We start from the raw sequence: 25,443 nt of genomic DNA on the forward strand, positions 1-25,443 counted from the left end.
TCAGGGCTAGGGTCAGTTAGGGTCAGGGCTAGGGTCAGTTAGGGTCAGGGCTAGGGTAAGTTAGGGTCAGGGCTAGGGTAAGTTAGGGTCAGGGCTAGGGTAAGTTAGGGTCAGGGCTAGGGTCAGTTAGGGTCAGGGCTAGGGTAAGTTAGGGTCAGGGCTAGGGTCAGTTAGGGTCAGGGCTAGGGTAAGTTAGGGTCAGGGCTAGGGTAAGTTAGGGTCAGGGCTAGGGTCAGTTAGGGTCAGGGCTAGGGTAAGTTAGGGTCAGGGCTAGGGTCAGTTAGGGTCAGGGCTAGGGTAAGTTAGGGTCAGGGCTAGGGTCAGTTAGGGTCAGGGCTAGGGTAAGTTAGGGTCAGGGCTAGGGTCAGTTAGGGTTAGGGTTAAACTCAGTGTCCTGTACTGCTTGCCTCATGGTTCTGCCAGGAAGGCATTTGGGAATCCTGTGCCTCCTCCTAAAGGTTGTGATCTGTGCACTTTCAGTCCTCCGGTCTCGGTAGAGAAGCATAGCCTGGTTCTGGTGCCACACCTCATTTCCTCTCCATCACTGATGTACAATAATGTAAAAACAACAACAAAACAGTATTAATCAATAATTGAACTGGTGTCTGCGTCGTTGTTAGTGGATCAGGGAATGGGTGGGAGGCAATTTCATACTGTATGTAGGGAACATTCTTGTGTTTTTGTTTGGTTTCTTTTTACTTGTAGCTCGTGTTGTGTGTGTGCTGTGTGTCGTGGATATGCTAATTCTGCATCTGGTTTTAGTTTTAGGATTTAAATCATGTCGTTTTAATATGTAACTAGTCATTTAACAAAAGAATCTTTGTGAGAGGTTTGCTTTTGTAGTACTAAAACAGTATTTTATCTGTAAATTGTATTATTTTATTTTTTGTGTGTTTCTAGTCACACTACATGGTATTCACGTTCAAGCCAGCCATTATCAAAGGTATTGCCAAACTAACACTATGGGTTAAAACTTCAACGCCAGAGAACGGCTGTTCCCAGCATCAATCTGATGTTCCTCAGCTCCACACAGTGTTCGAGCTCCACCACAGTCTAGTAACTGCTGCCTGGATGACGTTTGGTGGCGTATTAGTATCCTCTGGTAATCTAGGAAATGTCTGTACACAATGCCTGGGAATGTCTGGGACATTCATAGTACACATTTCTGATTCATGTAGCACACTGGTTTATTTGGAAATACATGTCCAGTATCTGGCAAGTGTTTTTAAAGTCATGATGAAAAACCTGTATGATATCATTTCAAAAGGTGGGTGTTTCCAGACTAATAAACCTGAGTTCCTTGTAGCAATAACATTGTTTATTAGAGAGAAAATTAACTGCTAGCGTTAGAAAGGACGGATACGTTTCTGTAAAGACCCAAGGAGTACACGGGGCTTGTCGGGTGGACGAGTGAAACCTGAATTACGCAACTCATCTCGTCACTGGGTTACTTGTTTAATTTTTAGTTGCCGATTTTATTGAAAAAAACCAAGCCTTGACCTAAGCTACAGGGTTGACCTTTGCCCTTTGAATCTTCCAGCGGAGCGGAGATACTGACACGCTGTAAAAACTCTCCTGCTCATACAGTTTTGTTGTCCTGATGCATTTTCCATTTTCACTGAAAATGAACTGAACATATTTTTGTGAGGTTGTTTTGCATTAATGTATTAATGCAGAAGTACCTACTGGACAGTGGCGGAACAGTAGCTGTGAAGTCCACTCCCCAGTCGCATGGAGTTTTTATTTCAGAATAGAATTCAGCATCGTGTATTTTCATGTTGGTGCAGCACTTTACAATGTCACGTTTATGATGTTTAAAGGAACAGCGATCACCCACCACCCGGGTCCTGTGCTATACTGGAGTTCATATTTTACAGGGGTCTGTGTCTACTACTGTATGATGAATATTTGTCTTCTCATGTTGTGGTAAATCCTGAGAGAGTTAAGCACAATGAGCTCTGTACTCGACTGCATCTAACCATGTCTTTGAACCTTAGGGCCAAAAAAAAAAAAAAAGTCTTAGTTATGTCAGCTGTGTATCTTAAACTGTTCAATATCAAATGGTTAAAAAATAAAGTTTATTTTAAAGATCAGTTTCTGTCTCATCCTTATACCAATCAAATACATTTAATAAGGGTGTAAACAACTGGCTTCAAGGCAAAGTTAGATTCAAAAGGTAAGGAGCGTCCATGAGAATGTGAAGTAAACTGACCAGTATTCCATCTCCAAGTCCTCCGTCTGTAACCACTCTAACCACTCATAAAAGCACCTCCAGTATTGTTTACGGAGCCACGTCTACACTTCTGCCCACTCATGCCTCTGCTGGGGGCTACAGAGATGCCTTCCTCTCTCAGCCAAGCTCAAGAGGGGCTAAGCAGGCTTCCTGCCTGGAGGAACCGCATGCGCCTGCTTGCCTGCTGACCTCTGCTGGCCATTCTCTGCACTGCAGGTGGAGTGGGGTACAGTGGTGGCAGGGGTTGGTTTGCATCTGGGCCAGGCTGCATGGACCGGTGCGGCTGCCCAAGGTCTGAGCCCACGGCAAGGTGTGGTATGGAGCTCATGGTGCCCACAGGACGCTCCGCACAGCGTTTCTCTCTGGGCACGACGCTGTGGTGGGAAGACCTCACAGAAGACCCAGAGGTGCTGTGTGGCAGTGTAGGACACTCTGCAGCAGGAACAGTGAACATGCAGTGGCTCAGGCCGGACTGATCCGAGTCTAGGCGCCGGGCCGGTTCGGGAGCCAGGACCTTAGAGGCAGGTCTGTCCCAGGGTTGGCCTGACAGGCCTGGCTGGCGGGAGCTAGCTGGAGGAGAGGGGTTGGTACCGGGACAGTCTGTCCTCGGGAGAGCCAGCGAGATCTTCATCTGTGGGTCACTTGCAGTCACAGTGGCCAGCATTGAGTCCCTGGAGTAACCACAGTATTAGTACAAATACTGATTCAGTCAGCACTGCTGCCAAAATTTTGTAAATATTCTCTCAACCTAATAAAGCTGTGGTTTAATTAAACCTGTAGGAGTTGCACTACAAACAACAAAAATGGATGGTGGTACAGTATCTGCTGATTGAGAGTCACATGTAACTGGGCGGAGCAGATTCACATGTGCAGACCTGGTAGGGGCTGGAGGGACGCAGGGATTGGGCATATCTGAGCAGGAGGCCTTGTCCGTCAACCTCAGTGCCTGCAGGTCCCTCTGGATGACCCGCCTCTCCTCCCTCAGCTCTACAAGGAGACATCAGCACTAGCAAAGAGCTAGGGCACCTCCTCTAATCGTGAGCCCACTCCCACCTCCCACCGTCCCAGCGGAGTCACCTGTCTGCTGGATGTGTTCATAATTCATCTTTAGAGCAGAGCGACAGGGGCCCCTGCTTCTGTGCAGACGTTTTGTTTACAAAGCAGACCAAAGTGCTTTAACTTTCCAAAGCCAGGACAGTGTTCACTAAACACACAACTGTTTGTGCACTGCATTTACATGCTACTGTGTCAAACAAATAACATCAAATTTATTTATAGACCACTTTTTACAACAAATGTCACACTATGTGATTCCTGTGGGTACAGAAAGGTGGCAAAAGTGGATATACATTTAGCGCCGAACCACTAGATGGCAGTCAAACACAATTACGCATGTCAGCCAACAGCACATCTGGATATACTTAAAGACTTTTAATAGACTGGTGCTAATGGCCAAGGATGGCGCTCGGTTTGGAGGTGGAAAAGCCCGCAGAGCAGAGGCTATGCAAGCAAGCAACTGAACCTACCAAAGTTTCACAACAACTCACAACTACAGACATAAAGAAAACCAAACTGAACGAACAGGAGGATGTCAAGGTGAGAGGATTCTGTAGGTACTAACTGACCTGTTAAGGTTGGCTCCACTAATTCAGGACCAGCCTGCCTCTGATATTCCAACTCCACACTCTCCTGAAAAACACACACACAAACAGAAAACAAATTACACAGGGAACTACGATTACTATGTTAAAATACTTGGTGCTGTGACACATCTCTATGAAGTCTAGCAAAACATTCAAAAGTCCAATGAACAATCAATGTTTTAAAAAATGTTATATGTTATAAGTATAAGGTTCCATATTACACACAGCTCCACAAAAACTGGCCATTTTCTGACAGTGTCTTACTTCACTAGTCAATGTTTACCACAGGTTTGTTATAAACGCTCTGCTATACGAGGTCTAGCCTGATGGGCACAGCCCAGCCTCGCAGGCCTTGTCATTAGTGAATGTGTAATTTGGCTGATGGCAACACAGCGTTTCCTGTGTCTGAGGTGTAATCAGCATCTAAGCATCATCCTGGTGTCAGCTCAGGCTGCAGGTGAGAGCCCGTCACCCATGTGAAACACGAGCGCATCTGCTCCGCCTGTGGCTCTGCTGGGGGGTTGAAACCCAAGCGCGCAGGGTGAGTAATGGAGCACAGAGGAAAACCAGAACCCGTCTCTCTCTTTCTCTCTTTTCGATTCTTCTTCTCTTTCATTCTTCTTCTCTCCCCCTCTTTTCTTTCTCCCTCTCGCTGTTTTGCTGTTTTTCTACCCTTTTCATTTTGTCTCTTTCATTTTTTAGCTTTCTTTTGACCTCTCCCCTATCTCCCCATGTTCTTAAAATAAACATCTTTCATCTTTTTCTTAAAATAAACCATATGTATATATGCGAGTGTATGGAGGACGTTTTAGAACTAGGCTCTCTATTCCTCGTTAACTGTGAGAAATAAAACCTGCTATTTTTACATTGGGTGTATTAGATAACTGTAGCCACTGTACTTGCTGTGCTGTGTATGAAGAGGAGACGTGTGTGTTAAATTCCTTAGCTGCTTGGCACTGGGATGCTCCACATCTGGTGGGGGAGGGTGTCATTTTTCATGGCCAGCAAAGATAAGCAGTGAGAGAACAACTCATCTCACATGCTAGTCAGTACACATGGCATGAGTCTCACGCAAATTAGGACTCAAATCAGTACACTGCAAACCATACCAACCTATTCCATAAACAAGTGCACTCCTGTCTTACTACGCTGGCCTACTCGTGTGCACTCCTGTCTTACTACGCTGGCCTACTCGTGTGCACTCCTGTCTTACCACACTTACCTACTCGTGTGCACTCCTGTCTTACTACGCTGGCCTACTCGTGTGAACTCCTGTCTTACTACGCTGGCCTACTCGTGTGCACTCCTGTCTTACCACACTGGCCTACTCGTGTGCACTCCTGTCTTACTACGCTAGCCTACTCGTGTGCACTCCTGTCTTACTACGCTGGCCTACTCGTGTGCACTCCTGTCTTACCACACTTACCTACTCGTGTGAACTCCTGTCTTACTACGCTGGCCTACTCGTGTGCACTCCTGTCTTACCACACTGGCCTACTCGTGTGCACTCCTGTCTTACTACGCTGGCCTACTCGTGTGCACTCCTGTCTTACTACGCTGGCCTACTCGTGTGCACTCCTGTCTTACCACACTTACCTACTCGTGTGAACTCCTGTCTTACTACGCTGGCCTACTCGTGTGCACTCCTGTCTTACCACACTTACCTACTCGTGTGCACTCCTGTCTTACCACACTGGCCTACTCGTGTGCACTCCTGTCTTACCACACTGGCCTACTCGTGTGCACTCCTGTCTTACCACACTTACCTACTCGTGTGCACTCCTGTCTTACCACACTGGCCTACTCGTGTGCACTCCTGTCTTACCACACTGGCCTACTCGTGTGCACTCCTGTCTTACCACACTGGCCTACTCGTATGCACTCCTGTCTTACTACACTGGCCTACTCGTGTGTACTCCTGTCTTACTATGCTGGCCTACTCGTGTGCACTCCTGTCTTACCACACTTACCTACTCGTGTGCACTCCTGTCTTACCACACTGGCCTACTCGTGTGCACTCCTGTCTTACCACACTGGCCTACTCGTGTGCACTCCTGTCTTACCACACTGGCCTACTCGTGTGCACTCCTGTCTTACTACACTGGCCTACTCGTGTGTACTCCTGTCTTACTATGCTGGCCTACTCGTGTGCACTCCTGTCTTACCACACTTACCTACTCGTGTGCACTCCTGTCTTACTACACTGGCCTACTCGTGTGCACTCCTGTCTTACTACGCTGGCCTACTCGTGTGCACTCCTGTCTTACCACACTTACCTACTTGTGTGCACTCCTGTCTTACTCCACTGGCCTACTCGTGTGCACTCCTGTCTTACCACACTTACCTACTCGTGTGCACTCCTGTCTTACCACACTTACCTACTCGTGTGCACTCCTGTCTTACTACACTGGCCTACTCGTGTGCACTCCTGTCTTACCACACTTACCTACTCGTGTGCACTCCTGTCTTACCACACTGGCCTACTCGTGTGCACTCCTGTCTTACTCCACTGGCGTACTCATGCTGATGTTCTGACACTGGCCACCATGCACCTGTCTCCAGGAACCTCCTCAAGCTTGAGGAGATCGTCCCTCCCACATGGAGGCATAGAGCTCCTGACGCCAGTGCCCATGTGAGGGTGACGCTGGCACTTACCCTAAACCCCCACCTAGGGAACCAGAGGCTGCCCACGATTGTGATGCCACCAGGTAACTGCAAATTGTGCTGGAGCTCTTAATATGACAAAAAGTTCAGAGCAAGGCAGGGACAGTGACCTCCTACCTGCAGGATCTGGACGTCCTTCTTCAAGGCCTCACACTCCTCAGTAAGGACTGACCTGTCCACCAATACAAAATACACTTAAAAACAGCTTTGGGATTGAAGGAACTGGTCTCTTTAAACGATCTTCTTGTGTCAGTGTTATGTTGTGTTACATAAAGAACAGCGACAGCAGTGGCAAGACCAGTGTTTCGTGTGTTTCGTGTTTATCTGGTCGTCACAGTGCTCAGCCCCTGCTGGAGCTACTTACTGGCATTCTGGTTTTCTGCAAGACTCTCTCCAGCTGGGCAGTGCGCGCTACCCAAACACAGTCTCCAAATATCCTCAGACAAGACCCGGCACATGACGCCTGGGGCTTGTTTGGACTGTCATAATGAGCAGCAGGGTTACGAGAGAAAAGGTCCCTCTGAGACGTTCCTTAAGCTCAGCGGGAAAGAACAACCCACTTCTGCTCTGTTACGTAACCACTGGAGGCGTGCAACTCACTTTACTTTTTTAGGGGCCAAGAATCCTACATATGCTGGCGTCTGTTATCCATTTGCTCACAATGGGGGTTTTTGTTCAGACTGGCCTGTTCACTCTGGGTCTCCCCACCCTGTCCTCCTGGCACACAGCCACCCACACACACCCCCAACCGCCCCAGATCTAGCAGAAACCCACAGGAGCTGGGCTTCAGATCCTGGGGAGAGATAGGGAGAGTGAGAGAGACAGACAGAGAGAAGTAGAGAGGTAGAGAAGAAAAACAAAAGCATGGAAGGGAGTATGGCTCAGTGGATCCACAAGGGGCAGCATGCTGGCTGCTGGTCTGGCTCTAGATCAGGGTCCTGACCTCTGACATCCTTGACCCCTGGGACCCAGAACCCACCCTGGCCTGCTGTGCGAGGCTAGCCTAGTTCCACATTCTGGACAGGGTGAGGTGACGTCCAACCACAAAATAACGGTCTGGTCAACATCCTCCATAACGTGTTGTGCAGGGAATGGCTAGTTAAGCAAAATATGACTGAATAAGACTAAGAGTTAACAGCAGACATGGACCTTTCATTCTTGGGGCAGAGATGTCAGTTAGACATCCTATCATTTTCTTGACTGGATAATGGATGATCAGTTTGGATGACAGGGGTCTCAGGGACTTCCACAGCCCTGACACACTCACACACACACAGCTGTAAGCAGCAGTAGGTCCAGACACGACTAGTGGGGAAGGCGTAGGCCCTGGAGCTGGGAGGGAAACACTCGCTCGTCTTTAAACATCCTGTGGAGGAGAGAAGGAGTGCACCGCGGCCGCTGACATTCTGAGATGATGCCGAGACATTCCCCAACACCCACATCACAGTCAAGAACACACCACAGAGGATGAAACAGCATGAGGCTCTGAGGTAATGTCAGGAGGGTTCAGTGTGTGTGTGTGTGTGTGTGTGTGTGTGTGTGTTTAAGGTTATGAAATAAATTGGTTTAAGGTTTTAAAAATTACATTTAATAGTTACAGTTGAAGGATATATTTTTTTTTACTATATACAGTTAAATGTTAGTTCATATTTTTATGTCAGTATCACCGTATCATAATAATACCCGCGTGACTTTTCCAGACGGCTGAGCTAAGGAAGCTGCAGTACTAACCGGAGATGGGTCACAACCTCGTCAATGTGGGTAACATTCAGTTTGTGCTTCAAGGCTCGGATTTCATCTGCACAGCTGGAGTGAAAATACATAAAAGAGCATGCGCATGCACACGCGCACACACACACACACACACACACACACACACACACACACACACACACACACACACACACACACACACACACACCTGCTCATTACAGCCTCTGAAGCTCAAGTTCAGAAATCCTTCCACAAAGCACACACTCTGGCACTCAGTAGGTTAATGGCACGTGTCAGTTTAAGTTTTTGTTATTTTATTCAACAATAACATATATATATAAAATAATAATAATAATAATAAGACCAGGTATCAAAAGGTAGTTTTTGCGACCATGTGCTTTACTGTTTTCTGCTTTCTAGAGATTACCACTTATTGTAGGCAGTGGTGTCTCAGTGGTTAACATACTTGACTAGTAATTAGAAGGTTGCTGGTTCAAGTTGCCACTGTTGGGCCCCTGAGCAAGAGCCTTAACCCTCAAGTTGTGTTGAGTCATAATTGTAAGTCACTTTGGATAAAAGTGTCAGCTATATGTTGTTATATCCATTTGATTTAGTTAAAATGATTATGCTATAAACAAACTAAATTATTTTCAGCAGTTGGTGGAATTTGGAAGACCTAAACTTCAAAATGGCAGCAATGCCAGACTCTGGAAATGTGGAGGTGGGAAGCAGGAAGCCTGGAAGTCTGTAGGGTTTCAACAATAGATTTAGTTTTATACTGGACAATCTACCATAAATCTCTATAACATAATAAGTGACAAGAAAACCATGGTTAGTGCAGTACAGAGAGAAAAGGACATTCCTTGTATTCCTGTTCACTGGGAACATTGTACGAGTGCACGCGTGTGCGTTTGTCACAGTGAGTTTCCTCTTGTGTCAGTCTGATTAAAGTAGACGTGTATGCACTCATCTGTGATGTGCATATGTGGACATATGCCTAATTATGCATTTTGACATCATGTACAAAATAAGTTGTGCTCTCGAGAAATCTTGAGGTTACAAGAAAAATAAATAATCTCATGAAAACAACATAAAAACAACATGTGCAGGCCTAACCTGGTGTGTGTGTTGTCTGGGCTCCTCCAACTCCCTTGGACACTGTCATTGAGGGCATAGTTCACCACCCGGGCACTATACCCACACATGACCTCACCTTCATCCCTGCAACACAAACACACAGCAGTTAAGGTCAGCGCCCCAGCTCCCACCTGCTCATTAGCACACTCTGTTCACCTGTTCACAATCTCCCACGGGTGCCCAGTTGCCCACAGGTGCCCGTCTCCAGCACGTCACACTGCTGCCTGTCACGGACGTGCCTAGCTGCTTTCTGAACGATATGACTGTATTTACTCTTTCCTTCCTTACCTATAACAGCTTTCTTATTTTGTCTCAATAAAATTCTGCCTTTTTTTCTACACACTTGTGTCACGCTCCTGTGTATAAAATGTCACACACTTATTCACACCGTGTAGCTCTCTCCACCACAGTACAGACAGTATTAAAACAACACCACTGTAGTTCAAACCCCTCGTAGTACTTAGAAAATCTGAAATCCTAGATCTCACAAGAGCTATGAACAATTGCCAAATGTTATGATCAGATATATATTGCTGGTTGTTCCTCCTTGTGAATTGTAAATATATAGAGAGACAGAGAGAGAGAAAGAAAGAGAAAGAGAGAGGAATGGATTCTGACAGCAAGAATATTTACATCTTTCAACACTGGCCAATATTTCAGCTTTGATAGTCCTGCAGGGTTCCCAACTTGCAAGAAGTGAGTGTGTGTGGGTGGGTGGGTGGGTGGGTGAGTGAGTGTGTGTTTGGGTGGCTGAGTGAGTGCGTGTGGGTGTGGGTGTGCACACACATGCGCGCATGCTATACATTTGGACAAGTGTTAAGAGCTACAGATCCTTATCATTTGGGGGTTTAACACTGTGTATGTGAATATAACTCCTGAAAGAGACAAATATCAGCAGGCGTTACAAATAAATCATTAAACCCTTTTACTCACACCACATGCTTTTATGACCGCATTTGCCAGACCCCCTGTAGTCCAGAATATGTAATGCAGTACACCAACATAGCCAAAAAGGAAAAAACCTTTTTAGATGCAGCATGTAAAATACACCAGCTAGAAGAGGGAAGCCCAAGCTCTGCAATGATGGGCACGTTTTTGTTTTGCTTAGTGAGGGATCAGAAGGTTCATTGTAGCACAAGCAGTGATCATAAAATAGTTCAGCTGCTCTCAGGCGGAAAAGGACTGTGACGTTGAAGGAAAAAAAAGAACTAAATCTTTTTGCTTGGTTGATATCACTGCTTTTCTAGGGCATGCATCCGTGTTAAATAAGGATCTATTCACACGTCTCGGCCTCTGTGTGACATCCGTTGTGCACACAGCTTTATGCGAGTTCCCGTTCCGCACTGTTCACTCTTCTGCAGAGATTTACGGAGTTCTTTCAGCTGGAGGCTCTCGCGCCGCTTGCAGTTCACACGCCCGCGCGAGAGCCCTCACTCAATAGGCATTTTGCACCAGGCCGGCAGGTGCGACTCCACCGCCCTCACCCTAACAAATCATGCGCACAAAGAACGAAGGCGGACCACACACGAGGGGAGGGAAGTCCGCGCTGAAGAGGGAGAGAAATCTGCCGGTTGGTTCTTGTAAATCAGTGCATTTTCAAAAGGCTTTGCCGCCCTTGCTCGCAGCTGCACAGAGGTAACGGTTTCCTGCCGGGAAACCCCTCGAGCCTGGAGCGAACCAGTGGGCACGCATCCACGTTTCCATCCGAAGGCATTTCGGCTGACTAACAGCCCGAGCCCTAATGATACGATCAAAGACAGAGAGGTCCGACCAAGGACAAAACGCAGCGATAAACAAACAGCGCTACAAAACGGGGTTTTATCGCGCGCTGGGCATTCGTTGGTCTCGAGTCGGATGGTTTATTTCAGCAGCGTATGAACGAGACCACTGATGACGCTTTAGAACGTTTCGTGAGCGTTCGAATTTCGCGTGCACTTCCTCCCAACAATGAGGGTCCCAGCCTGTTTAGTATAGCATTGAATGACCACGTGGGGAATCACATCCAACTTTAGACTAAGCTACACTGGATAGCCTTTACCCATGTCCGGGAGGGCAGCCATTTAATCTTAGCTGTTAGGTCACGTCAATTTACACCTACATTTTAAGATCTGTCAGTGAACAACCGTCGCGTAACACAACCCTCAGAGTAACACACTAACTGTCCAGAAGGAAGAGCTGCATTCTTTCCACCATCTTCCCTTTATGTGGATACCACCCCACTTTGGGTCTCATTAGCACCTGTAAATAACTTCCTTTAAAAAGAGTTAAGTGTTGATCTGGATATGATGTTAAGGTGAACAGAGTCCAAAGCCCAGCAGACAACAAGGCACCTTCTCCCACTGAGGTATCTAGACAACAAAACTGATCAGAAAATGCCACAAATTAGAGGACTAACACAGTGCTACTTGAAAAAGTGCTAAACAAAGTTGAAGAAAGATTCTGTACAATTACTAATGGCTGAGCTGAGATTTCACAGCTCCCATGCCGCTCTGGCCTGGGATCTTTTCTTCGCACCACAAAAACTAAATGATTTAAGGCCACAGCCCCCTTCCTACAGGGCACAGGTCCGTGTTTGACAAACTGGGGTCTCGGCCTTTGGCCCCTTCGTCAGGGAGCCCTGTGAGGTCAACACATTTATCAGAGCCTGCATTTGTGAACCAAACCCAACTGAGGAGACAGCAGAGAGGCCCCGCCCCTTCCCAGTCAGGCAGCCTGGTGCCCCCTGGTGTCTCTTCCCTGCTGTGCAGGGCTGGCGTCCCACGAGGCGTGGTCTTACTTGCCCAGCCGCACCGATTGGTCCCGCAGGGTGAGCAGGAGCAGCTGGAGCTCCGCCCGCAGCAGGTTCTTGACAGCAGGGGGGTCAGGCAGAGGGAAGTGGGGGCTCATGTTCCCCCTGCCGTGCCTGGAGCGCTGTGCCTCTCGCCAGATCTGCTCCCACATCTGCACCTGCAGTGAAGTAACACACGTGTGTGGTAAATTCCTCCCCAACAAAATGAAAGAAGCACAGAGTACTGAGGGACCAGGAAAATTTTCATCACACTGCCAATCCGATGACATGGGGGAAAAATATTATATATAAGAGGGAAAATGTTGGGAGTGGTCAAACTGAAGTGGGGGTGGTTAGATGGAGGTTGGGCGTGGATAAGTAGATGTGTAAATAGATGATAAATAGATGGATAAATAGATGGATAGTCGGGTAAATAGATGGATAAGTAGATAGATAAATAGATAATAAATAGATGGCTAAATAGTTGGGTAAATCAATGATAAATAGTTGGGTAAATAGCCAATTTTATGTCTGAGGTTTTGCAGAACACAACTTTGTTTTTTACTACTGTTAGTGAGCTGTGTTCTTTGATTGACTGTGAAAAGACACCGTGTGTAATGTTCAAGCCAAACATTGTTGGTTGAGTTGCGAGAATACACTATGATTTAAAAAGGTTTTGGTTAGGATTTAAAGTTTGAAGGTGTGATATGGCGAGACAGTCAGCATATTCATGCCAAACCACAGACTTTATCTGACACAAAAGCACAGCTTCTTAATGCTCATGCATGAATGGCTTTAGGTTTAGTTTGGCTGGGCTCAGCAGTTCCAAGCACACCGTTCAAATGTAAACAGTAACACAGGCCTGCTAGTTCAGCCATGGCACAAGTCCAGGGACCATTTCTAGGTGTTTTTATAATGTCACACTGGGATAGAGTGCTTTAGAATATAAATAAAGATTTGTAACCATAGCCAGTATGTTTAATTTCTGTTTCTTTTGGTTAAATCATATGCCAAAAACCTACTAAGTAACTTAAAAGAGTTGCAGGTGAAATGTTTTTCAGAGTGCTAAGATCTTTTGAAAGATGTAAGAGGTCTACATCTAAAACTAGCTATTCAGTTGTGTGTGTGTGTGTGTGTGTGTGTGTGTGTGTGTGTGTGTGTGTGTCAGTTCCTAATGTAAGTTACTGCCTCCTTTACCTCAGAATAGATCTCTGTGTACATATCTACAAGCGCATTTCCAAGTACAGTCCGAATCTCAGGAAACTCGGAATCAGGTACAAATTCCTTGACTAAGTTCCACACAGACTGCTGGTCTGGAAAATCCCCATGTAGCATCTCCGACATCAAGCAGACATCCGTATCAGTGACTTGAAACCATTCTGGCCACACTGAATAAGAACATCAGGAAGAAACACAACCAGTCAAAATCATCGTTCAAAAGCTGAATTATACAGGTCACGGTACTGCTAAAAATGATCCAAAATCACTTGAGAGAGAGAAGCATGTGTAAGACCTGCCTGTGTCTACAGTTAGGTGACCTCACCACTGCAACCTCATCTGTAGCATCAGAAGTACACAAAGAGTTTCCACTGACAAGGTGGATAGTTAAAACTATTCTTGGTGCATCATAAAACGCATCATAAAACGCTTAGGTTCATTAAGTTTGTCTGTGCATTATAAAAGATGTGCTGCCTTTATCTTACCGAATATCCTCGTCGCGTCCCGTATCTAGTGTAAACAGTGCTGTTGCTAGGACGGAAGAATCGCGAGATTACCTGCTACATGCTCTAATCAAAGGAGAAAAAATGAATAAAATAATGAATCATGGCGTAAAATGAGCGGGTTTGAAAACATTTATGAAGTCATTATTAGCCAGTATAGTTTGTTACCTTGAACTGTCTTTTAAAAACTAATTTTAGTTATATATACCTATACCGGAACTAAGTTTGATTACAATCATTTAAAAAGGGTTAACTTTATCAAAGCATTCACAACATTTACATATAATTAGACTTGGTCAATAGTCAATAGCACCGACTCTGTCGTACTCTGTCGTATTCTGCCCATCAACAGTCCGGTACTCACCCGTCACGTGCGCAATGAAACGTAACACTGAGCGGCACGAGAGCCGCGCGCCTCCCCGCGGACTTGCGAGAGCGCGCAGAAAGTCTCCTACAATGCAACGGTTTAGTTTGCACGCGGAAACCTGCCGTGTTACCGTAAACGCGAACGGCCGGTGAACGTTTGTGTCGCGCTGTGGGTTTGAGGCTTAAGTGAACATGGCCGTGCTTCTCCACTGGGCCGCACGGGCTCCAGGTGCTGTGTGTCTGCTCTGGGTGCTGTGTCTCCGCGGATCTTTGTCCTTCTCCGCCGGACACGGGGCCACCTGTGAGGAGAACGGCTCCGTGTACTACGTGGGTGAATGGTATTTCCTGGACTCCGACCCCTGTGCTCAGTGCGAGTGCACCTCCGGAGGGTCGCTCTGCGCGAGGACGGCGTGCACGTCCCTGCCAACCGCGTGCATCCATGTGAGTCATTACCCGACCGACTGCTGCCCGAGATGCGAGAAGATCGGCTGCGAGTACCGGGGTGAAGTGTACGATCTGGGCCAGGCCTTTCAGGTACAGTGCCGAGGTTAAGATGACGATTACACTGCAGCAGATTCGCATTAAATCACTTTATTCCTGTCCAGCCATTAAACTCCGAGTCCGTGGTCAAGTCGTGGATTTAGTTTCAGGCCTTCAACGCCACCAAGTGTTCAGGGCGAAATGAGCTGTTACACCATTACTGTAGAAATGCCAGTAACCGTGTTAGTAAACTAGTCTTATTAAACTAGTAATCATGTTATTAAACTCGTGTTATTAAACTAGTAATCATGTTAGTAAACTAGTGTTATTAAACTAGTAATCGTGTTATTAAATTAGTAATCATGTTGTTAAACTAGTGTTAGTAAACTAGTGTTATTAAACTAATGTTATTAAACTAGTATTCATGTTAGTAAACTAGCGTTATTAAACTAGTAATCGTGTTATTAAACTAGTAATCATGTTGTTAAGCTAGTGTTATTAAACTAGTGTTATTAAACTAGTAATCGTGTTATTAAACTAGTCTTATTAAACTAGTGACCGTGTTAGTAAACTAGTGTTATTACACTAGTGTTATTAAACTAGTAATCATGTTAGTAAACTAGTGTTATTAAACTAGTGTTATAACACTAGTAATCGTGTTATTAAACTAGTAATCATGTTAGTAAACTAGTGTTATTAAACTAGTGTTATTAAACTAGTAATCGTGTTATTACACTAGTGTTATTAAACTAGTAATCATGTTAGTAAACTAGTGTTATTAAACTAGTGTTATAACACTAGTAATCGTGTTATTAAACTAGTAATCATGTTAGTAAACTAGTGTTATTACACTAGTGTTATTAAACTAGTAATCATGTTAGTAAACTAGTGTTATTAAACTAGTGTTATAACACTAGTAATCATGTTATTAAACTAGTAATCATGTTAGTAAACTATCATGTTGTTAAACTAGTGTTAGTAAACTAGTGTTATTGAACTAATGTTATTAAACTAGTATTCATGTTAGTAAACTAGCGTTATTAAACTAGTAATCATGTTATTAAACTAGTGTTATTAAACTAGTAATCATGCTATTAAACTAGTCTTATTAAACTAGTCTTATTAAACTAGTAATCGTGTTATTAAACTAGTAATCATGTTGTTAAACTAGTGTTAGTAAACTAGTGTTATTAAACTGTTATTAAACTAGTAATCATGTTATTAAATTAGTGTTATTAAACTTGTGTTATTAAACTAATGTTATTAAACTAGTAATCATGTTAGTAAACTAGCGTTATTAAACTAGTAATCGTGTTATTAAACTAGTAATGTTGTTAAACTAGTGTTAGTAAACTAGTGTTATTAAACTAATGTTATTAAACTAGTAATCATGTTAGTAAACTAGCGTTATTAAACTAGTAATCATGTTATTAAACTAGTAATCATGTTGTTAAACTAGTGTTATTAAACTAGTGTTATTAAACTAGTAATCATGTTATTACACTAGTGTTATTAAACTAGTAATCATGCTATTAAACTAGTGTTATTAAATTAGTAATTTGGTATTACACTAGTGTTATTAAACTAGTAATCATGTTATTAAACTAGGGATCATGTTGTTAAACTATTGTTATTAAACTACTGTTATTAGACTAATAATCGTGTTATTACACTACTGTTATTAAACTAGTAATCATGTTATTAAACAAGTCTTATTAAAGTAGTGTTATTAAACTAGCAATCATGTTATTAAACTAGTGTTATTAAACTAGTAATCATGTTATTAAACTAGTCTTATTAAACTAGTGTTAAACTAGTAATCGTGTTATTAAACTAGTAATCATGTTATTAAATTAGTGTTATTAAACTAGTGTTACTAAACTAGTAATCATGTTATTAAACTAGTGTTACTAAACTAGTAATCATGTTATTAAACTAGTGTTATTAAATTAGTAATTTGTTATTACACTAGTGTTATTAAACTAGTAATCATGTTATTAAACTAGTAATCATGTTAAACTAGTGTTATTAAACTAGTGTTATTAAACTAGTAATCATGTTATTACACTAGTGTTATTAAATTAGTAATTTGTTATTACACTAGTGTTATTAAACTAGTAATCATGTTATTAAACTAGGGATCATGTTGTTAAACTATTGTTATTAAACTACTGTTATTAGACTAATAATCGTGTTATTACACTACTGTTATTAAACTAGCAATCATGTTATTAAACTAGTGTTATTAAACTAGTAATCATGTTATTAAACTAGTCTTATTAAACTAGTGTTAAACTAGTAATCATGTTATTAAACTAGTAATCGTGTTATTAAACTAGTAATCATGTTATTAAATTAGTGTTATTAAACTAGTGTTACTAAACTAGTAATCATGTTATTAAACTAGTGTTAGTAAACTAGTAATCATGTTATTACACTAGTGTTATTAAACTAGTAATCGTGTTATTAAACTAGTAATCATGTTTTTAAACTAGTGTTATTAAACTAGTAATCATGTTAGTAAACTAGTGTTATTAAACTATTAATGGTGTTATTAAACTCGTGTTATTAAATTAATCAACTAGTAATCATGTGTGTGTGTGTTTCCCAGCCTTCAGAATGCGAGCAGTGCACCTGTGACAGCGACGGCATTGCCAGGTGTCTGGTAGCAGACTGTGCTCCACCCCCATGTGTGAACCCAGCTTATCAGAGAGGGAAGTGCTGCCCAGACTGTAAAGATGGTGAGCCAATTTGAATACGACTGAAGAGCTGCACTATCCCACTGTTTGGAGCTTAATTGCTGTGGTCACCAGTGGCCCACACAAGGCTGCCGGATGCATGGTGACTGGTGTTGTACATCCTCTGTGATATGTGGGTGATAATAACCCCATGTGAAATATCCTCACGTAATCCGCAATGCGCAACAGTGGATAAACTGCAGAGTTCATCATGTTTTCCATCTGTGATCTCCATCCCTGTCTGTGCTGTACGTTGGGTACACTCATCCTTGTCTGTGCTGTATGTTGGGTACACTCATCCCTGTCTGTGCTGTACGCTGGGTACACTCATCCCTGCCTGTGCTGTAAGATGGGTACAGTCATCCCTGCCTGTGCTGTACGCTGGGTACACTCATCCCTGCCTGTGCTGTAAGATGGGTACACTCATCCCTGCCTGTGCTGTAAGATGGGTACACTCATCCCTGCCTGTGCTGTACGCTGGGTACACTCATCCCTGCCTGTGCTGTACGCTGGGTACACTCATCCCTGCCTGTGCTGTAAGATGGGTACACTCATCCCTGCCTGTGCTGTACGCAGGGTACACTCATCCCTGCCTGTGCTGTACGCAGGGTACACTCATCCCTGCCTGTGCTGTACGCTGGGTACACTCATCCTTGCCTGTGCTGTACGCTGGGTACACTCATCCCTGCCTGTGCTGTATGCTGGGTACACTCATCCCTGCCTGTGCTGTACGCTGGGTACACTCATCCCTGCCTGTGCTGTACGCAGGGTACACTCATCCCTGCCTGTGCTGTACGCAGGGTACAGTCATCCCTGCCTGTGCTGTACGCTGGGTACACTCATCCCTGCCTGTGCTGTAAGATGGGTACACTCATTCCTGCCTGTGCTGTACGCAGGGTACACTCATCCCTGCCTGTGCTGTAAGTTGGGTACACTCATCCCTGCCTGTGCTGTAAGATGGGTACACTCATCCCTGCCTGTGCTGTACGCAGGGTACACTCATCCCTGCCTGTGCTGTACGCTGGGTACACTCATCCCTGCCTGTGCTGTAAGATGGGTACACTCATCCCTGCCTGTGCTGTAAGATGGGTACACTCATTCCTGCCTGTGCTGTACGCTGGGTACACTCATTCCTGCCTGTGCTGTACGCTGGGTACACTCATCCCTGCCTGTGCTGTACGCAGGGTACACTCATCCCTGCCTGTGCTGTACGCTGGGTACACTCATCCCTGCCTGTGCTGTACGCTGGGTACACTCATCCCTGCCTGTGCTGTAAGATGGGTACACTCATCCCTGCCTGTGCTGTAAGTTGGGTACACTCATCCCTGCCTGTGCTGTAAGATGGGTACACTCATCCCTGCCTGTGCTGTAAGTTGGGTACACTCATCCCTGCCTGTGCTGTACGCTGGGTACACTCATCCCTGCCTGTGCTGTACGCTGGGTACACTCATCCCTGCCTGTGCTGTACGCAGGGTACACTCATCCCTGCCTGTGCTGTACGCAGGGTACACTCATCCCTGCCTGTGCTGTACGCAGGGTACACTCATCCCTGCCTGTGCTGTACGCTGGGTACACTCATCCCTGCCTGTGCTGTAAGATGGGTACACTCATCCCTGCCTGTGCTGTAAGATGGGTACACTCATTCCTGCCTGTGCTGTACGCTGGGTACACTCATTCCTGCCTGTGCTGTACGCTGGGTACACTCATCCCTGCCTGTGCTGTACGCAGGGTACACTCATCCCTGCCTGTGCTGTACGCTGGGTACACTCATCCCTGCCTGTGCTGTACGCTGGGTACACTCATCCCTGCCTGTGCTGTAAGATGGGTACACTCATCCCTGCCTGTGCTGTAAGTTGGGTACACTCATCCCTGCCTGTGCTGTAAGATGGGTACACTCATCCCTGCCTGTGCTGTAAGTTGGGTACACTCATCCCTGCCTGTGCTGTATGCTGGGTACACTCATCCCTGCCTGTGCTGTACGCTGGGTACACTCATCCCTGCCTGTGCTGTACGCAGGGTACACTCATCCCTGCCTGTGCTGTACGCAGGGTACACTCATCCCTGCCTGTGCTGTACGCAGGGTACACTCATCCCTGCCTGTGCTGTAAGATGGGTACACTCATCCCTGCCTGTGCTGTAAGTTGGGTACACTCATCCCTGCCTGTGCTGTACGCAGGGTACACTCATCCCTGCCTGTGCTGTAAGTTGGGTACACTCATTCCTGCCTGTGCTGTACGCTGGGTACACTCATCCCTGCCTGTGCTGTACGCAGGGTACACTCATCCCTGCCTGTGCTGTACGCTGGGTACACTCATCCCTGCCTGTGCTGTACGCTGGGTACACTCATCCCTGCCTGTGCTGTACGCAGGGTACACTCATCCCTGCCTGTGCTGTAAGATGGGTACACTCATCCCTGCCTGTGCTGTACGCTGGGTACACTCATCCCTGCCTGTGCTGTACGCTGGGTACACTCATCCCTGCCTGTGCTGTACGCAGGGTACACTCATCCCTGCCTGTGCTGTACGCAGGGTACACTCATCCCTGCCTGTGCTGTACGCTGGGTACACTCATCCCTGCCTGTGCTGTACGCAGGGTACACTCATCCCTGCCTGTGCTGTACGCTGGGTACACTCATCCCTGCCTGTGCTGTACGCTGGGTACACTCATCCCTGCCTGTGCTGTACGCAGGGTACACTCATCCCTGCCTGTGCTGTACGCTGGGTACACTCATCCCTGCCTGTGCTGTACGCTGGGTACACTCATCCCTGCCTGTGCTGTACGCTGGGTACACTCATCCCTGCCTGTGCTGTACGCTGGGGATGCTTCCCAGACATAATCATAGTATTTACCCAAACAAAGGCAAAGGAAGGCATCTCTGGAGCGCTAAACCTGCACATGCATATGCCCTCATTACTTGACGTGGGAAAATCAATTTTTAAAATGATTATACCCAAGGCATTTAATCTATTGGTTAAAGAAAACAGACAAGTAATTTAGCAGATAGTCACTTGATACAAGACATCATTTTGATGATGTATGTGTGGCAGAGCGTGGATGATACAAGTGAAAGAAGGTTTAATACTTACATATAAGATAAAACACTTTGGCCTGTGGGTTTATTATTTAGCATGTATGTCAGAATGGTTCGTTGAAGCAACCACTGTGAATAAAAATGGGTAAAGAGGTAAGGGGGATCGCTCAGTGATCTATTAAATGCTTATTGATCTATTAATCGCTCAGTGATCTATTAATCGCTCAGTGATCTAGTAAATGCTCACTGATCTGTTAATCTCTCAGTGATCTATTAATCGCTCAGTGATCTATTAAACACTCACTGATCTGTTAATCTCTCAGGGATCTATTGATCGCTCAGTTATCTATTAAATGCTCATTGATCTATTAATCTCTCAGTGATCTATTAGTCACTCAGTGATATATTAATTGCTCAGTGGTCTGTTAATCTCTGATCTATTAATCACTCAGTTATCTATTACATGATCACTGATCTGTTAATCTCAGTGATCTAGTAATCTCTCAGAGACCTATTAATCGCTCAGTGATCTATTAAGCGCTCACTGATCTATTAATCGCTCAGTGATCTATTAAACGCTCACCGATCTGTTAATCTCTCAGTGATTTATTAATCGCTCACTGATCTATTAAACGCTTACTGATCTGTTAATCTCTCAGGGATCTATTAATCGCTCAGTGATCTATTAAGCGCTCACTGATCTATTAATCTCTCAGTGATCTATTAATCGCTCAGTGATCTATTAAACGCTTACTGATCTGTTAATCTCTCGGGGATCTATTAATCGCTCAGTGATCTATTAAGTGCTCACTGATCTATTAATCTCAGTGATTTATTAATCGCTCAGTGATCTATTAAACGCTCACTGATCTGTTAATCTCGCAGTGATCTATTAATCACTCAGTGATCTATTAAACACTCACTGATCTGTTAATCTCTCAGGGATCTATTGATCGCTCAGTGATCTATTAAATGCTCATTGATCTATTAATCTCTCAGTGATCTAGTAGTCGCTCAGTAATCTATTAATTGCTCAGTGGTCTGTTAATCTCTGATCTATTAATCGCTCAGTGATCTATTACATGATCACTGATCTTTTAATCTCTCAGTGATCTAGTAATCGCGCAGTGATCTATTAAATGCTCACTGATCTGTTAATCTCAGTGATCTAGTAATCTCTCAGAGACCTATTAATCGCTCAGTGATCTATTAAACGCTCACTGATCTGTTAATCTCTCAGTGATTTATTAATCGCTCACTGATCTATTAAACGCTTACTGATCTGTTAATCTCTCAGGGATCTATTAATCGCGCAGTGATCTATTAAATGCTCACTGATCTGTTAATATCAGTGATCTAGTAATCTCTCAGAGACCTATTAATCGCTCAGTGATCTATTAAACGCTCACCGATCTGTTAATCTCTCAGGGATCTATTAATCGCTCAGTGATCTATTAAACGCTCACTGATCTGTTAATCTCTCAGTGATTTATTAATCGCTCACTGATCTATTAAACGCTTACTGATCTGTTAATCTCTCAGGGATCTATTAATCGCTCACTGATCTATTAAGCGCTCACTGATCTATTAATCTCAGTGATTTATTAATCGCTCACTGATCTATTAAGCGCTCACTGATCTATTAATCTCAGTGATTTATTAATCCCTCACTGATCTATTAAACGCTCACTGATCTGTTAATCTCTCAGTGACTTATTAATCGATCAGTGATCTATTAAGTGCTCACTGATCTATTAATCTCAGTGATCTATTAAACGCTCACTGATCTGTTAATCTCTCAGTGATCTATTAATCTCAGTGATCTATCAAATGCTCAGTAATCTGTTAATCTCAATGCTCTATTAATCACTCAGTGATCTATTAAACGCTCACTGATCTATTAATCGCTCAGTGATCTATTAATAGCTCAGTGATCTATTAATCGCTCAGTGATCTATTAAACGCTCACTGATCTGTTAATCTCGCAGTGATCTATTAATTGCTCAGTGATCTATTAAACGCTCACTGATCTGTTAATCTCTCAGTGATCTATTAATCGCTCAGTGATCTATTAATCGCTCAGTGATCTATTAAACGCTCACTGATATGTTAATCTCTCAGCGATCTATTAATTGCTCTGTGATCTATTAAATGCTCACTGATCTATTAAACTCAGTAATCTATGAATCTCTCAGTGATCTACTAAATTCTCAGCGATCTATTAAACACTTAGTGATAAGCATTGTACTTTTTGCAATGGAACAGATCATACATTAATATATGACGACAACCCTCCAGCTAGCCTGGGTGCTAGCAGAACACAGCTAGCTAACACAGCTTTGCCTTTGTGTGGCCCTTCAGGTCCTAACTGCTATGTGGATGGCACTAGGACCCAGGTGATCCCGGGCGGAGAGACGGTGTGGGTGGACTCCTGCACCAAGTGCTGCTGTCATGACGGGCAGGACGCGGGTTACTGGGAGGGGAATCGCCTGGCCACCTGCACCAGAGTCCAGAACTGCACAGCTGGCAAAGGACTCAACTGACTCAACATATGTGTGCGTGTATATATAGCGCTTATAGCTTTAGCAGACATGAGGTGTATTCTTATATAAGAGGTTAAATGACTCTGAATATTACTTTGGCCTTGTTAGTCCTAATTAAGCTCCAGTGTGTAGACTAGGTGCTGGCGGTCTTAGGTGTCGATTAATAAATTAGGAGCTGTGTGTCCGTCTACTGGAGCAGCACCTGGACATTACACTGTCATTGCAAGGAGTCTCTCTCCTGCTATTGCATATTTTGACTCTTTGGGGGAGAAAAGGTTACGCTCATTTCTTTTCATTATGTGTCACTGTCATTGACACAAACGTATGCACAGAGCTACTAATAGTTTGTGCACTACAATGTCTGTAATTTCCCTTCTAACCCCTAACCCTAACCTAAACGCTAACCCCTAACCCTAACCCTAACCCTAACCCCTAACCCTAACCTAAACGCTAACCCCTAACCCCTAAACGCTAACCCCTAACCCCTAACCCTAACCTAAACGCTAACCCCTAACCCCTAACCCTAACCTAAACGCTAACCCCTAACCTAAATGCTAACCCCTAACCCCTAAACGCTAACCCCTAACCCCTAACCCTAACCTAAACACTAACCCCTAACCCCTAACCCTAACCTAAACGCTAACCCCTAACCCTAACCTAAACGCTAACCCCTAACCCTAAACGCTAACCCCTAACCCTAACCTAAACGCTAAACTAAACACTAACCCCTAACGCCTAACCCTAACCTAAACGCTAACCCCTAACCCCTAACCTATTTTGTTGATGATGTTTGTTGGTTTTCTATTTTGCCTGCTTATCAGTCCACTTCTTGTGGTGGTACAAAACATAAAGATCATTAACAACACTTAAAAAAGTAAAAGTATTTGTAAATGCATCATTATTCTTAATAACTGCACATTTAAGAAGTCACAGCAGGAAATCACTCACGATTCAGCAGACAAAAAATCTCCTTCCTTACGGTCAATACTTAACCAACTTCGATGGAATTTATTTTTCATTTAAGATTAAAATTCTGAATAGAATTCAAAACACATAAAATATTTAGGAACTACTTAATACAGTTTAAAGTATATATAACAGTTAAAAACCTGGTTTTGCAAACATGGTCATGCTTTTGGCAGGACATGAAGGTGCAGAGGTCTGCAGTAACAGTGTGTGTGTGTGTGTGTGTGTGTGTGTGTGTGTGTGTGCGCACGCGTCTGTGTGTGTGCTGTAACAGTGCTGTGTGTGTGTGTGTGCATGTGTGTGCTGTAACAGTGGTGTGTCTACTGTAACTGTAGTGTCTGCTGTAATAGTGGTGTACTGCTATATGTGCTTTTCCATCTTAATATCTGTATTGTTTGGAAGGATGTATAGTGCATGATTTTTTCAAAACATTTTTGTATTTGCAATGTAAATAAGCATTATTCTGAAAACTACTGTACGCATTATAGCCTTAAATACTGAGACAGGTACACAAACATAAATAAACAGGATTTGGTAAATGTGGTGTTTTCTATAGACTACATGAATACTATATTTTTAACTGAGTGAGCATGTCCACTAACAAAACGACTTCTGGAGAAGATACAGTAACCCACCAATGTTACAGTGTAACTAAACCAGTTTTAGCAGAGTAAAATACTGAGAAACAATGTTTAATAATGCAGTGGTACTATGTTGTATGTAATGCATTGTATGTAATGTATGCCCAGACACTGTTCCTCATTACAGAGTACCAAAGCTTTGTTACATATTAATATATTACACAGTATATATAATTAATGGTATAGTTGTGCTGTGAGAGTAGTGTTGTTCTCCTGTAACTCACCTAGTAGGGCAGGTAATGCCAAGGTCATGATTTCCCAGGTGTCATGTGAGTCAACACTCTTGACAATAGCGGATTCACATGAGGGTTTATTAGTTACCCAGAGCAGGAGCACAGAGCATTAACCACAAAGCCAGAAACTCTTAACTCAGGGGCAGCTTGCAGCCTATCCAGTCCTGGGTAGACACAGGAAGGTGGAGTCTGAGAGGTACAGGAGCGTCAGGAGGTAGCAACAGTTTAGAAACAACAGAGAAAATAAACAGACACTGAAAATGCTTGGTATACATCACAAGAATGTAAATAGTGCATTGGGGCAGGGGACGGGCGGTATAAGAGGAGAGAGCAGTGTAAGAGGAGAGAGCAGTGTAAGGGGAGAGCAGTGTAAGAGGAGAGAGCAGTATAAGGAGAGAGCAGTAAAAGGGGAGAGCAGAAAAAGGAGAGCAGTAAAAGGGGAGAGCAGTATAAGAGGAGAGCAGTGTAAGGAGAGAGCAGTATAAGAGGAGAGCAGTGTAAGAGGGGAGAGCAGTGTAAGGAGAGAGCAGTGTAAGAGGGGAGAGCAGTGTAAGGAGAGAGCAGTGT

At 44.2% G+C, this 25,443-nt stretch overlaps 2 protein-coding genes across 7 annotated transcripts; one reads left to right on the forward strand and one right to left on the reverse strand.

Moving 5' to 3' along the window:
• Window positions 1-1,545: 1,545 nt before the first annotated feature.
• Window positions 1,546-14,331, reverse strand: ccdc24 (coiled-coil domain containing 24). Of its 6 annotated transcripts, none has more exons than XM_027021709.2 (9): window positions 14,243-14,331; window positions 13,355-13,944; window positions 12,167-12,336; window positions 9,370-9,474; window positions 8,272-8,346; window positions 6,658-6,712; window positions 3,859-3,922; window positions 3,109-3,220; window positions 1,546-2,904 (listed from the first exon to the last, which is right to left on the reverse strand). In XM_027021709.2, exons 2-9 carry the CDS (start codon window positions 13,499-13,501, stop codon window positions 2,361-2,363), a joined length of 1,272 nt encoding a protein of 423 aa, XP_026877510.2. In that variant the 5' UTR covers window positions 13,502-13,944; window positions 14,243-14,331; the 3' UTR covers window positions 1,546-2,360. The 6 variants fall into 6 exon arrangements, with proteins under 6 accessions (XP_026877510.2, XP_026877512.2, XP_026877507.2 ...); XM_027021711.2 differs by lacking the exon at window positions 14,243-14,331 and having other exon boundaries at window positions 13,355-13,545; window positions 13,861-14,236; XM_027021706.2 differs by lacking the exon at window positions 14,243-14,331 and having other exon boundaries at window positions 13,355-13,545; window positions 13,675-14,236.
• On the forward strand, window positions 14,287-23,485 carry zgc:113531 (uncharacterized protein LOC541359 homolog). The gene is made up of 3 exons (XM_027021712.2): window positions 14,287-14,778; window positions 17,336-17,465; window positions 22,855-23,485. Exons 1-3 carry the CDS (start codon window positions 14,437-14,439, stop codon window positions 23,034-23,036), a joined length of 654 nt encoding a protein of 217 aa, XP_026877513.2. The 5' UTR covers window positions 14,287-14,436; the 3' UTR covers window positions 23,037-23,485.
• The last annotated feature ends 1,958 nt before the right edge of the window (window positions 23,486-25,443 follow it).

Source organism: Electrophorus electricus, chromosome 18 (assembly GCF_013358815.1).
Source record: "Electrophorus electricus isolate fEleEle1 chromosome 18, fEleEle1.pri, whole genome shotgun sequence".
In the NCBI taxonomy this organism is placed as follows: Eukaryota; Metazoa; Chordata; class Actinopteri; order Gymnotiformes; family Gymnotidae; genus Electrophorus; species Electrophorus electricus.